The following is a 13367-nucleotide window of genomic DNA, read 5'->3' as shown; positions in this document are numbered from 1 at the left end:
GCTTCATAAGGGCTTCATATAGCACTTCCAGGCAGTGCCAGTCGGGAAGTAGGAGCAGGGGGTGAGGGAGTGAGGGACAGTTGGGCATGTAACCCGAGTGTTCTCCTTGGGTGGAGCCCACCAACAAACTGCAATTCAGACAATCAGGACTTCTGCGTGCACGGTCCACAGCCTGATATTCTTCCAGGGTTGCCTGGTAAGGTTGGTGCTGGCAAGACTTGCTATTCAGGCTCTGGTAGCCCAGGGATGAGATGCGTGCATCATGCAGCCTTTCTAACTTCCTAGTGACTCTTGGGTGGTCCATCTCCTCAACAACCAACCAGACACATCTAAGAGTTCCCAAAGAACTGAAGAGTGGAAACAGTCCAAATTATCCAAGAAAAATTATCCACGCTCCTTTCACAGATGGCTGAGGAACATTGCATGACTTAAGAGCAGATGCTATTTTTGTTGTTGCTGGGACATGGGCCTTCTGAATCCCCAAGATATGATATCACAGTCCCATTGTAGAATCCACTTTCCATCATTTCTCTCTGTCTCTTCTTTGATGGGACTTTCCCATGTGAAATGACATCTCTTGCCTGTGTGGACAGACAGGTAGATTCTGCCCTTTGGAAATGTGCCCATGAATCCCAAGTGAGTTCACATCAGTGCTGATGAACAATGGAGTCCTATTAATTATTAGTCCACTCCCATCCCCATGTTCTTCCTGCAGGGAGCCCTGTCTCTTGCCATCAGACAGTGCTGGGCCATGTTCCTGCACAATATCTGAGTCTCAAGGGGCTCGAGATAAGCAGCTGATGACAGATCATCTTGGGAGGAGATCCCCCCCCAAATGCATCGGTGACCTTCCCATTCACATCCCCTCCTTGAGAACCAAGGTTGGGATAAGGATGCTTTTCCAGATTCCCATCTCCCCCAACCCCCCCCGATCCTGTCCCCTCTCTGAGCTGGAGACACTTCCTTGTAAGGTAGACAGTGGGCTGGTTGCTTTCTAATGTCTTCCCACAGATCCAGTATATTTTGGTCTGGTAGATTGGAGTCCTTGCCAAGGGAAACAGCTATTCACATTTAGATGGGAATCTCTTTTTATGTGTATGTTAAAAAAAAGAAAAGAAAAGAAAAAGTAGAAGGAGAAAAACCCGTAGCTCTGTGATTTTCTTTTTTCTAACCAGATGTGTGCGTATGATTTTTGACTCGTAGAAGATTACAGTAGCAGAGTGCATTGAGACCCAGAGCAAAGCCACGACAATGCTCACCATTGAACACCTCTCCTACCTGCTCAAGTTTGCCATTCAAAAAATGAAACAGCCAGGGGTAAGAGGATTGGTCCGCCGATGTAAGCGTAAATGAAGATAAGACTCCGTTTAGTTCTGTTAGCAGCTTTCCGCATTGCTCGTCAGCTTTGCTTTTCAGATCCCTCTCCGGGCTCTTTGGACTTGTCTTGTGTGTTCCCATTTTAAATCTGTCAAGTAAACATCAGGTACGGTGCCATTCAGTGAGTTCTCTGTAGTGAGCTCTCCGTGTCCCCAAAGAGATTAGTCAGGAAATAACAAGAGGTTCAGTAGTCAGTGGGGCCTTAAAGTCCTGATGGGTTGAGAAGTAGAACTTCACAGCCTCTTGACCCTGAGGGCTGTGTGCTCCTTCCCTCAGCATGGATGGAATTCTGCTTCAGGGAGAGGAGGACATCCCTGTTTATTTATAACTGAGGTCTGGTGTGGAACCAGGGGGATTTCCATAATGGGTGAGAATCTGGTTAGTTCCGTCAATTGTGAAATGAGTTCTGCTGAACAGCCTTTCCTACTTTTGGAAACTGTATGACAGCAAGGCTGCCAGGCTTGGCTGTGCCCTCACATGGCACCCTGCTGGGAGTGCCTGCCATACCCTAGGTGTGTCTGTTATTATTATGATAGTTTTCAGGAAAATGGCAGAGGAATGTCTTCTGTCAAAAATAATATGATGATACAATGGACATATTATGACTCTGTCTCCCTCCAGATGAATCTAAAGAATCTTAAGGATGGGTCCCTCCTTTATGATTTGCTTTCTAAGTCAACTGCATATGCAGTAGCCGAGTATCTCACTGCTTTTAGTGACCACTATGGTTTTGTTTCTTTAAACAAATAAAAGTTTTGCATTGAGATATTCTGAAATTTGTTATGATGAAAAAATTTAAGATGTGCCAATTAGATATTGAATTAGTTACCTATTTACCTCTTGAATTAAATCTCAATTGATGGAAGCAAAACTGTGCTAGTAGCTTTAGTTTAGTTAAAAAACAAAACATCTTGGGGCAGGGAAGGAGCTTGCCTAGTATGTGTGAGGCCCTGGGTTCAATCCTTGGAACCATAAGAAAAAATCTTTTAACTTCTTTTTTTTTTTTTTTAACTGTGGAGTGATTGAACTTGATGACTATTTACAAAAAGACGGAGTGTTTAGATTTGTCAACTCTGTCAAGTTTTAAACCAAAGGACACATAGAAGAAAGCTTTTACTTTCTCACTCTGTTTGGTGTAAGGTCACTGATTTTGTTGAAATCTCCATTCTGGAACTCAGGGCCTGGCACACGCTAGGCAAGTGCCTTTCCCATGAGCCATACCCCTGCTCTGGAGCATTTTCTAAATTTACAGTGGTCAAACTTTCATTCTGGATTGAAGTGAACACAGGTGATTGCAAAAGGAAATCTGTCCCGATTCTTTGCTTGGGTATAATTTGGTATTTAATTAAATCTTTGGATTTAAAAAGAAAAAAAAATTGCTAAATAAATCCTACCCATCCATCTTGAGCTGAGTCAAGTTAGAGCTTAAGCAAATGGGTGAAGGTAAAGACTTTTTGCACACTTCTTGTACTGAAGGCAATTTGACCTCTGAAAACAGGAACAAAACCTCACTGTCTAGATTTCCCATCGTATCAGAAACATCTGTTGGCACCCAAAAGACTTTTTCTGATGTGTCATCTTTAGGTGGTGATGAGTCCCTCTAGGTGTGGCCTAGCTCTAAAGTGACCCCTGGTGTGTTGGGACTCTCAGCCTCACTGGAAGGGGACAGAACCTGCTACTTGGGTGTATGTTGATAGTAAAGCAAATAACAAAACCCCAAACAGTTCATCTGGGCCCAGGATTATCAACATCCAGGCAGCCTGGGATGGTGGCCAGTGGAGCTGCCTATGGCCTCCTTCCTGGCAGTTTTGGAGAGGTTCTCTTCAGCTTCTCAATCCCATGTTGGTTGGAGTATGGTCTTCCTGGCCTGTGCATATGTACCTTTTCTCTTACAGACAGATGCATTCCAGAAGCCCGTTCCCTTGGAACAGTATCCCGACTACACAGAATATATTATCCACCCCATGGACCTTTGTACACTGGAAAAGGTTGGTCTCCGTCTCAGAGCCTCCTGTCTTGGCCCCGGATGTGGAGATGCCAAGGCAGCTCCTCACTTCCAAGTTAGATCAGTTTTATTTGGAGAGAAGAACTCTTGGTCCTCTCACTTTGTTTCCTCTGTGACGTCCTTCCAGAGGATGAGGGTGTCCTGGGAGATGTGCTCACTGCTCTTCTGGGAGTGATTCCAGCTTCTACTTGAAAGAGCCACACTTCTAGGAATTAGTAATTTGATCAATTTGAGCCTTATGTCCTCTTCTCTTTCTTTTGGAGGTGCTAATGAGAGCAGCAGGAAGGAAGAAGAGAACATTTAAGTCGCTAGGAAACCTCCAGATTAGCAATAAGGACGTGGTTTCTTAGAATTGGCTTCTCAGACGATAAGGCTATTTTGTTAATGCCTGAAGGTGTTTTTCCAAGTTCATGCTAAAATTCCATGGTGAAAATTATATTTGTAACACTTTAGATTGTGCACACCACCATGGTGCTGATCTCAATATGGGTAATGAAAAGTATCTATGAAGAGGACACATTGCTGGGTGTGTTGGTGCACACCTGACATCCCAGTGACTCAGGAGGCTGAGGTAGGAGGATTGCAAATTCAAGGCCAGCCTCAGCAACTTAGTAAGACCCAGACTCAAAATGATATAAAAATGAAAAGAAGGACTGGGGATGTGGCTGAGTGGTAGAGTGCCCCTGGGTTCTTCCCTAGTAGTCCCACCAAAGAAGAAGAGGATACATTTTTCATACTGTTGGCATAGTGTTGTGTGAAGTGGGGATGGTGATGTGTGCTTCCTTGAGTTTTCAGGAGGCTCATGTGAGACCTGTCTTTATAATAAATACAAAGAGAGAAATCAACCTCTTCTAGGAAGGAACCTTTTAACAAATGACAGCTGCGTTAAGATGACAAAATTCAAGTTCTTGTGATGAATTCAGTGGTGAATTTTTTAAAATTGGGTCATAGATCTCCCAGGATCATGAGAAATGAGTGGATGAGCCTTAATCAATTTGGTGAGTGGTGGTGAGAAGATGGGGTGAGGAGCAAGTGGTTCTGCTGGGTATGGAGCCACTGCTTTCTGTGCCCCGTGGCTTCTCTTCTTAGAACACTAAAAAGAAAATGTACGGCTGCACAGAGGCCTTCCTAGCTGATGCCAAGTGGATCTTGCACAACTTCATCATTTATAATGGGGTGTGAGTGGGCGAGTGGTGCTTAGAGAGGGCACCCCGTGCCTGGTGTGCACTCTGCTGCCCCTCGCAAAGAGCCTGGCTGCAGAGTGGAGCATCAGGCTTCAGGTGACCAAGGACACTGTGTGCACATGGCCGTGGCATGTGAACGAGGCCAGTGCGACCTGCATGGTAAGGCATGAGCTGATGTCCACTGCTCCATGATGTGCGGTTTGCGCTCTGACGGTCATCTCAAAACTCCGTAATTGAAAGGTGGAAATGTCAGAGAAATGCACAGGTTCATGAGCACGTTCAGTGACTTGAGCACTTTCAGTGACTTGGACGGTTGCAGGTCCACACCTCAGGTCAGGTGGAGGCTTTTCAGTCCATCTCCTGTTTCTGCTGGAGCTCCGCTATCCCTCCGTGGCCTAGAGTTCCAGATGGACAGGTTGGGGGTGCTCTCAGTTTCAGGGCGCACACCTTGTGTTGGGATTTGGCATGACCGAGGATCATGCTTTTGTTGTTGCCAGGTGATCTTTCACCTGATCAGCATGCCGCGCTCGGTCCCTTCCCCTGGTTAATGATGGATGATCCTGCGGTCTCTGTCTTGGAGTTCCATCTTTGGGTTGTTGTGGAGGAAGCTGCTGGGACTCCTGTGTTGCCCATGGTCTGGGCAGGTGTGCCTGTGGCTCTTGGATGTCTGGTGCTGGACCATCGAGTGGGTCATCTTAGCTTCAGGAGAACTCTTGTCCAAGTGTGTGTGCACAGGGCTCATGTCAGTGTGCTCCACGGGTGGGCATGTGCTGTCCAGCTGCCCCACATCCTGGCCCTGCCTAGCTTTTTGACATGGCCATTCTTGGGTGACGTGAAATGTCTCCTATGTCACCAGGGGTTTTGATTTGCCTTTTCCCCATGGCCAGGAACTGAGTCATCATTTCATGAACTTCACAGTGATTTGTGTGTTAGGGTGAAACCTGCTGACTGTTCACTCAGAAGCTGGGCTGTTGCACTCTGTGGCTCACTGCCGGTGTCCTTGATGTGCTGGATCTAGTGCTGACGGTTGTGTTCATGGATTTGGAGGATGGAGCCTTCTGGCCAGAACTGAGGAGAATTTCCACTGATTTTCCTCTGGGAACCTTCCTTAAGTTTCTTTTCTGTCTGCCTCTGGCTGGGCAGGTCTCCCTGTCCTGCCCACCTGGTGCCCTGGTCTGCAGGTCAGCTTGTGCTTGTGCTCGGTGGTGCCTGCTGCTGACCCTCCACCTGCCTCTACCTCCCTGGCCTTCCCTGTGACTCAGCCTCTTGGCCTCTAAGACTCCTTTCCTGAGGCCCCAGGCCATTGGAGGTCTCTGACCTGGGCTCTCTACTGGCCTGGCTGCATCACCACGATTCCCGAGTGGTGCTGTTTGTATGTGCTTGATCTCTGCACCCGGAGGTGACTCCTCCAAGGGTGGGTCTGACTGTTGTTCCCTGTGAAAGAGTGGCCCAGTGCAGACCCTCAGCCAGCATTCCAGGGGAGCTCCCTTAGCAGGAGCCCGCATACTGCATTGTCAACTCCTCAGCCACAGGGCCAGGAGATAGGGGAGGCACTGGGCAGTGAGCACAGAGAGGCCCATCGAGCATGTGAGAGAGTGAGTGGGGTAAGAGTGAAGGAGAAGACTAGCAGCCACAGGGATGGCCAGTGAGGCGAGGGGAGCAGGGACTTCTGGTTGTTTGGAGAGGCTGCTGTTGGTAGCTCCTGGGGATTGTTGGTTACAGGGTCATCAGACCTAAGGAGTTGAATATCTAGGTCACGTGTGTGTGTGTGTGTGTGTGTGTGTGTGTGTGTGTGTGTGAGAGAAATCTCTTTGTCAACAAATGTCAAACTTCTGAAAATATTCGAAGGGTCAAAGAAAACATGACTTTTTAACCATTTCATCCCCTGCTTTAGAGCAAAGGTGAGGATTTGGGTTAGACCTGTCCAGGTCTCTGCTTTGTTATGAGTATCCTGGTGGAAGAACCTGACCTTGTCTTAGTTGATAATTGAGCTTGAATGCTCTTCCCTGCTTGTTGCTGGGACTCCTGGAGGACTCTTTGGAAGCCCCTGGCCCAGCCATGTGGTGACGTCCCGGCTGCCTTCTTGGGTTGCTGCAGTCTGGGGTGACGGGTACAGTAAGGTTCCTCTCTGGGACTTTTGAGCCTGTAGAAGATAAAACCTTTTTCAGATATTAATCCATGATCTGAGGAAAGCCATACCAGTTGCTTGGTTTTGGAAATGACCTTGAGGCATCAAAGACTGGTTGGTCTTGAAGGGCAGATAATTGGAACTGACATTTGAAAGCAGAAACTTTGGTCAGCTGCTGGAGGAAAGCGAGCTAAATGTTGTCAGGGGACATCTAACTGCAAGGCGGGGTGTTACAGTGTTTCCAGTAGAATTAATCCTATTTTCTCATTCCCCTAGGAAATCACAAATTCACGCAAATAGCAAAAATAGTCATCAAAATCTGTGAACACGAGGTATGTGTTTCCTGCCAACCTGTAAACCTGTCCAGAGCAGGGTGCTGGGATCTGAAGGCAAGGTGGGGAACCGTGGCCACCGTGGGCTTGGTTGAGGGGCCGACCACGTCCCTGTATCTTGAAGGAAGTGAAGGCGACAAGAGAGGGGCCATGGTGTGATGAGCACCTTTGCCTCCCGGTGGCCTCAGGGAGAAGATGCTCCTCTTTGGTTTTCTCCCTGAGGTTCTAGCCACCGCCAGGGTTCTGAGCTCTTTTCCTGGTTGTCACTAGAGCTTGCTGTGTCTGGCCCTGGCTGCACAGCCTGTGGCTTGGAGTCAGTGTCCTTTCTGTCCTCCTGAAGATGAGGCTTGTGTGAAAGGTTCCATAGGGTGGCCAGGGTGTCCTGGAGAAGCTGTCCTATGGACCCCCACAGGCTATGCTGGACCTGTTGGGTCTGTGAGCTCTGAGACTTGGTGTGGTGGGACAAGATGGCAACCAGAGTGACAGGGAGTGGCATTCTTTACCAGATCCCTTTGTAAGAATAGAAACAGACCCATCTTTGTGCATCTGTCCCTTCCTTCCTAAGCGGACCTGCCTGGGATGGCTGGGGAGCATCCATGAGGCACATGCTTCTGTGCATGTCCACAGAGCGAGAAAGTAAGATTTTCTAAACTGCCTTTTCACCTGAAGTTTGAGTACTTTCTATTTTCTGGGTGATTGAACAATGGGAAGAACTGAATTTTTCATGGCTGCATAGTATCCACGGACATTTTTTGTCATTTGAGTGGAACTTATTTGTGACAGCACTTTACCTAAGGTGATGATGCAAGCCATTGCCCCACCGTCTTGGAGTGCCCCACCTGCTTCTGGTGGTCACTTTGCACAATGTTTAGATACACTGTGACCAGGTCGGAGGATGTGAACACGGCAGAGGGCTAGGTAGATGCTTCCTGGTTGTCTTCCAGAAGAGCTGTTACACCTCACACAGCAGCTCAGTGGTGGTCTTCCCTCACTATGGTCACCAGTTTGCCTTTGTTGGATGACAGGTGGCTGTATGCCTTGTGCCTCTGGAAGAGCCAAGCAGCTGAGTAGAGTGGGAGAAGATGCCCCCTCTCTTCATTCACTTATGTCTTTGGTCACCTATTAAGTCAACCGGTTTTCAGTAAGTGGCCCCTGGCATGGTGATAGGTGATAAAGAGAAAATCGGGACTGCTAACGTGGGAGACAGTAGCAGCAGCTCACCATGCAGTGGGGGAGCTTCAGGGCTTTGGAGCCTAGTTGCCTGGGTTTACTTCCTGACCCTGCCACCTTGGTGCTGGGCCCTTGGACAGGTTCCTCAACTTCTCTGGGCCTCATTTTCTCCTCCTGAAAAATGGTGATAAGAAAAATCTCCCCTCATTGGGCATTGTTGAGTCGATCCTCAGCGAGCACTCAGAAGGCCACCAGTCCCCAAGTCTTCGACAGCTGTTCACTTGTGTGGATACTGTGTCATCTGGCTCATTCCGTGTTTTTTATTAACCCTGGGGTTGGGAACCGATGGCACCCTTTTCCTTACAAAGAAGAGGGGAGGATCAGGGAATATGAAGCTAGGAAATGGTGGCAGTGAAGTTGGATCAAGGAGCTTCCTGGCTGTATATTCTGAGTCCGGAAGTTACTCAAAAAGTGTGCTGTCTTCTGCAGGAAAGGGACAGGAAAGGAGTTGGATTTTTGGTTTGTTGTCACTGGAAATAAAGTAGGGATGGTGTGATTAGAAATGGAAGTGGAACATGATGTGTTGGGGGACAGAGCAGCCAGAATGGCTTGGAGAGTGGCGCTGGTACCAGGGGAGCTGAGTCCAGGGTGCACGTGACCTTGAGGTGCTTCAGGCATTTAGGTTTCATTGTTAGTTTCTCAAATTGGCATGACTGGTATTGGGGGCCCGGGAACTCTTGGTCAAGGGAGCAGCACCCCCCCCCAAGTGTGACAATCCAAAATGCCACAGACCTTGCCAAGTTCCTGGGGCGGGGGAGGGGTGAGGAACCTGCCTGCAGACCCAGTGCAGGGAAGTCTCTGGAAGCGTTTGAAGCAAGTTGAGATTTCTGTGGCTCTGGGTCCCGCGTGGGGAATGCGCTGTTGTGGGGCGAGAGTCTGGGCTGGATACCTGGGGCGTCCTTGGTCCAGAATGTGATGGTGGTGCCAAGGTTGGATCTATTTCCAAGGTGTTCCCACTGTGTCCCAAATCATTAAAATCATTAAGCAAACTATGAGCCTGCAGTCCCATCTCCTCAGGGGTGGGAGGATTCCTTGAGCCCAGGGTTCAGGGACAGCCTGGGCAACACAGCAAGAACTCTGTCTTAAAAACCAAATCCAGCAAAGAGCCAAATCACCCCAAAACATTCAAATAAAAGCATAAACACTTAAAAAAAAACCATCAAGAATTTATGAAGGCCTCCCAGATGTGAGGCTCCTGGTTGACATATTTCTAATGTATTTTTGTTTTACAGATGAATGAAATTGAAGTATGTCCAGAATGTTATCTAGCTGCATGCCAAAAACTAGATAACTGATTTTGCGAGCCTTGTGTAAGTTGGATTTACTTTCTTTATTTCATTTTCTGAACTCTGTCTTTGATGGCTCAGTCTTCTCCAGGGGGCTTAGGAGACGAAACTTTTTGATGAAGTTTTAATACGTGTTTTTACTGATAAAATGACCTAGATAGAATAAGCCTCCTAGGCTGTTCGTGTGTGAGAACTAGTTAACCTGGGAAAACTGCAGAACCCAGAGTTGAAGGGAATTTGGTACGAAGGTGGAATGCAAGCAGGGGGAGGTGTGGGATGTGGGATGTGGGGAGACAGGACATGCATGATGTGGGTGACAGGGTGCATGAATAATGCTGAGAGTTTTATGAGTATTGATGAGTGTGTCATCCACAAATCTTCTTGGGCCTGTTTTAAGAAGGTTAGAAATCATTCATGGATTAATGTTATAGACTCTCCAGTCCATGGTGCTATTTTTTTCTTTCTTTCTTTTTTTTTTTAAATTAGCAAAGAGCAAAGTTCAACTTTTTATTGAAAATGTTAAGAGCTGTCAAATAGACCAAAGCTTATGCTTGACACTTGGATTCTTGGTTTCCATTTTCTTCTCTGGGGCAGAGGGATGAGGTGAAGGACCACCTGCTGACACAGCACCTGCTGCTACAGCGCCCTCACCAGCCCTGATGATGCAAATGCAGCTCTCCAGTGTGGACATTGGCCAGGGCCTTTGCAGACAAACCAGGCCAAAAAGATTCAACATTTACACCACCTGCCTCAACAAGGGTATTGATCTTATCCTCTGTGACAGTCACCTTGTTCTCATGAAGGATGAGGGCAGAGTACATGCCAGCTTGGGGACAGAGGCCATGGCAGGCTGCAAGGTGAAGTGAGATCTTCACCCCAAGCGGCCTTAATTTGTTGGAAGGACCAAGTACCTTGGTGGCTTCTGAGGAGAGAACAAATCATGGTTCTTACAGGATCTAAAGACACCTTGATTTCTCACTGTGGATCTGAATTTCCAAAGTGGTGTTTATTTTTTCCCTCTGGGATGCTAGAGGTCAAAGCCAGGGCCTTGTGCATGTCAGCTGGTATTTTGCAGAGAGAAGTGGTGTGGGGTGGGTAGAGGGGGTGGGAATGGAGGGCTGGAGGGGTATGACCGGGCAAGTGAAGGGAGAATCAAAACATGCCTATGTCCCTTTGGGCCTTTGGAGATAAACACCTGAATACCTGGGGCTCAGTGGTAGAGTATTTGCCTAACATGTGTGAGGCCCTGGGTTCTATCCCCAGCACCACATAAAAAAACTAAGTGAACAAAATAAAGGTATTATGTCCATTTACAACTACAAATATTTAAAAAAATGAAAAGAATAAGCACAGCCTCTGCTGCCCTCTGTGCCGGCACAGGGCAAATCAGCCCACACTTGGGGGGGGAGTGGGCATCAGGGCTCTGTGTGGTATAAGAAGGCGAGTGCCTTGCTCACAGCCATCCAGGTGACACCAGAGCCAGGACTCCAGCCAGGTTTTGTTGTCCTCGGATTCTGTCCCCTCCCCATTAGAGCCCTCCCCAGTTCTGTGCAGGCACCATGGCCCCCATCTCTAGGGAACCCCACTGGAGCCCCTGTGGCTGCCTTCTCCCTGCCGTCTCGCCCTCCCCAGCTGGGAAGTGTGTCTCACTGCCAAATGTGTGCCAACTCTGTGTTCTGTTTTTCTTCTAGAGCAATCCACATCCATTAGTCTGGGCAAAATTGAAGGGGTGTCCATTTTGGCCTGCAAAAGCCCTGAGGGATAAGGACAGGCAGGTCGATGCCCATTTCTTTTGACAACACAACAGGTGGGCATTAAAAACAGGCTTTGAACATATAGCTTCACCCGAACCTTTGACATTGTCACTGGATAAGAAAAGAGGTGGAGGGTACGGCTATTATTTTTATTATTATTACCATTTTTTAAAAGTTGATTTTTCCTCTTGTTGTTCACTGGTATGGCTGTGATTTGTTTACTGTTTTGATACAACCCTTGATCTCATAGTAGAAAATGATTTCCTGTGCTGTGTTAAGCCTGATAATATGTGAGCTCCAGTTTTTTTCCAGGTACGTTAGAAAATAATCTTATGTTAGTGGATTTGTTGATCTAACTGGCATCGGAATGGATTCCTGGGCTATTTTAAGTGCTGCTGTCCTTTTTTATTTATTTTTTTTTATTTTTCCTGTCATAAATTAAATCTCTGTGAAAATTGCTTTTCAAAATAATGCTTTCAGGGATCAGATGTATTTTCCCAGATTGCTGGTAAATGAATCTCTTATCATCCTGCTGGGTAGTTCCCTCCTGTTCCCTTTTCTCTGGAAATTACCAGGGGCTGCTGTTTTGACAGGTGTGACCTTCCCCTCCCAGCATCTCTGCCCTCCCTATTTCCGCCACATACCGGAAAGTGCCTTTCAGCTAATAGCAGTTCCCTTCAGGGCAGAGCCCCTGCGCTCAGAACAACAGGTAGACAGGGATGAGCAGGTTTATATTGCAGTCCTCTCCTGGCAAGATCCATTAGGGTTAAATGAGGCACACGCCAGACTGCCCCTGCCCCTGCAGTTTGGAGACTACATAAGGGAGTCTGTTTAAATACATGCAGCACAAATTATACCCCACACGGAATACACAGAAAGAAGTTTGTATTTTGAAATTTTGCTTGAGGTCTTGCAGATCAAAGAACAGTGTGAATTCCAAAGTGACTCACTTCCTTATTAGGAATCCCAACAGGAGACCAGATGGAAATTCCTTGATAGGGTACTCGGTTTGATAGGAGGTATCATATTTGGATTTTAATGGCTCTTGTTGGAAATCTGCTGAAAATTCTTTTATTAAATTTTCATTCAAAGAAGTATACATTTGGAGCCTGCTCAGCCTGGGTGCTGGGTGCTGGGGACATGGGAGTGAATAGGCAGGCAGACATCATCGCTGGGAAGATGGGTCACACCCAGGAGTCTGTTGGGCTAGCCATCTCCATCAGGAGGTGGTGGTGGGCCTGGTGCAAAGGTTTGTGCAGAGTGGACAGCAACAGCAGAGGCTCAGTCAGGGAAGGGTGGTGAAGCTGGTGTGTGATTAGAACAGGGAGCAGGGAGAAGAGGATGGTGGGAGACCAGGTCCCAGGGGTGGGCAGGAGTTGTTGTTCTTATTTGAAGAGCTGGAAGAATCTGTGGCTGTTGGGAAAAGTGTAAACAGCAGCCGTACCCCAGAGAGAAACCCCAACATGGCGTCTAAGGACTTCTTCTTCCTACCTTCTTCTTCTCTGCAGTGGCGCGAAAAGTTCCCGCCCTTGTGAATTCTCCCACTGGCCCCAATTTTAAACCTCGCTAGCGGGAACCTTAGCCCCAATGAGAACTAATTCCTGGGCGCGGGAACTGATATCTGGAAGAACTTGCCAATAAACGGGTGTCCTGCCATTTATCTAAGCCCTACCATCTCCCCTTTAGTTCTATATAAGCACACAGCTTTTTGCAATAAAATTGGAATTCTCCCGGTGAAGTGTCTTTGCGTGGGGAATTCTTTCAGTGGCAGCCTGTTGATCCCATGTCCTGATCAGAGTGTGGGAAAGTGAGCAGTCTTGGTGGTTTAGGATGCCTATTCTGTAGGCTGGCACAGCATGGGGATGTGCACTGGGATGTAGGTGACAGGGATAGCAGTGCTTGCCCCACATACCAAGTGCACCAGGAGCTGAGTCAATCATCCAGCTCCCTCTTGTGGGACCATCCTGCAGAGACCTCTTGGTCCTTCCCTTGCCAGCCATCCGCTGAGAGTGGCTTAGGTTGTGAGAAGTATGAGTGTGGGCTTTGCTCCACAGTGGGCAGAGGCTGTCCC

The 13367-nt window shown here is 47.7% G+C and overlaps 1 protein-coding gene across 13 annotated transcripts in view; it reads left to right on the top strand.

Annotated features, from left to right (window-relative positions):
• The window catches only part of LOC144252782 (phosphatidylinositol 4,5-bisphosphate 3-kinase catalytic subunit delta isoform-like), a 131948-nt gene that overhangs the window by 94302 nt on the left and 24279 nt on the right, over positions 1-13367 (top strand). For 5 of the 13 annotated variants that reach the window (XR_013343059.1, XM_077794896.1, XM_077794895.1 and 2 more), the window contains exons 3-5: positions 3273-3365; positions 9489-9566; positions 10137-10301. The exons of 1 other annotated variant lie outside the window; for it this stretch is intronic. Coding sequence is in view for 6 of the 12 variants with exons in the window: in XM_077794896.1 (XP_077651022.1) it covers positions 10202-10301 (100 nt within the window). In the remaining 6 variants the exon portion in view is untranslated. Of the gene's footprint in view, positions 1-3272; positions 3366-9488; positions 9567-10136; positions 10302-11233; positions 11350-13367 lie in introns of those variants that run through there. 7 more of the 13 variants (XM_077794897.1, XM_077794892.1, XM_077794891.1 and 4 more) reach the window with 5 other exon arrangements.

Source organism: Urocitellus parryii, unplaced genomic scaffold (genome assembly GCF_045843805.1).
Source record: "Urocitellus parryii isolate mUroPar1 unplaced genomic scaffold, mUroPar1.hap1 Scaffold_59, whole genome shotgun sequence".
Lineage (NCBI taxonomy): Eukaryota > Metazoa > Chordata > Mammalia > Rodentia > Sciuridae > Urocitellus > Urocitellus parryii.
This window is presented reverse-complemented; position numbering and strand designations above follow the sequence as displayed.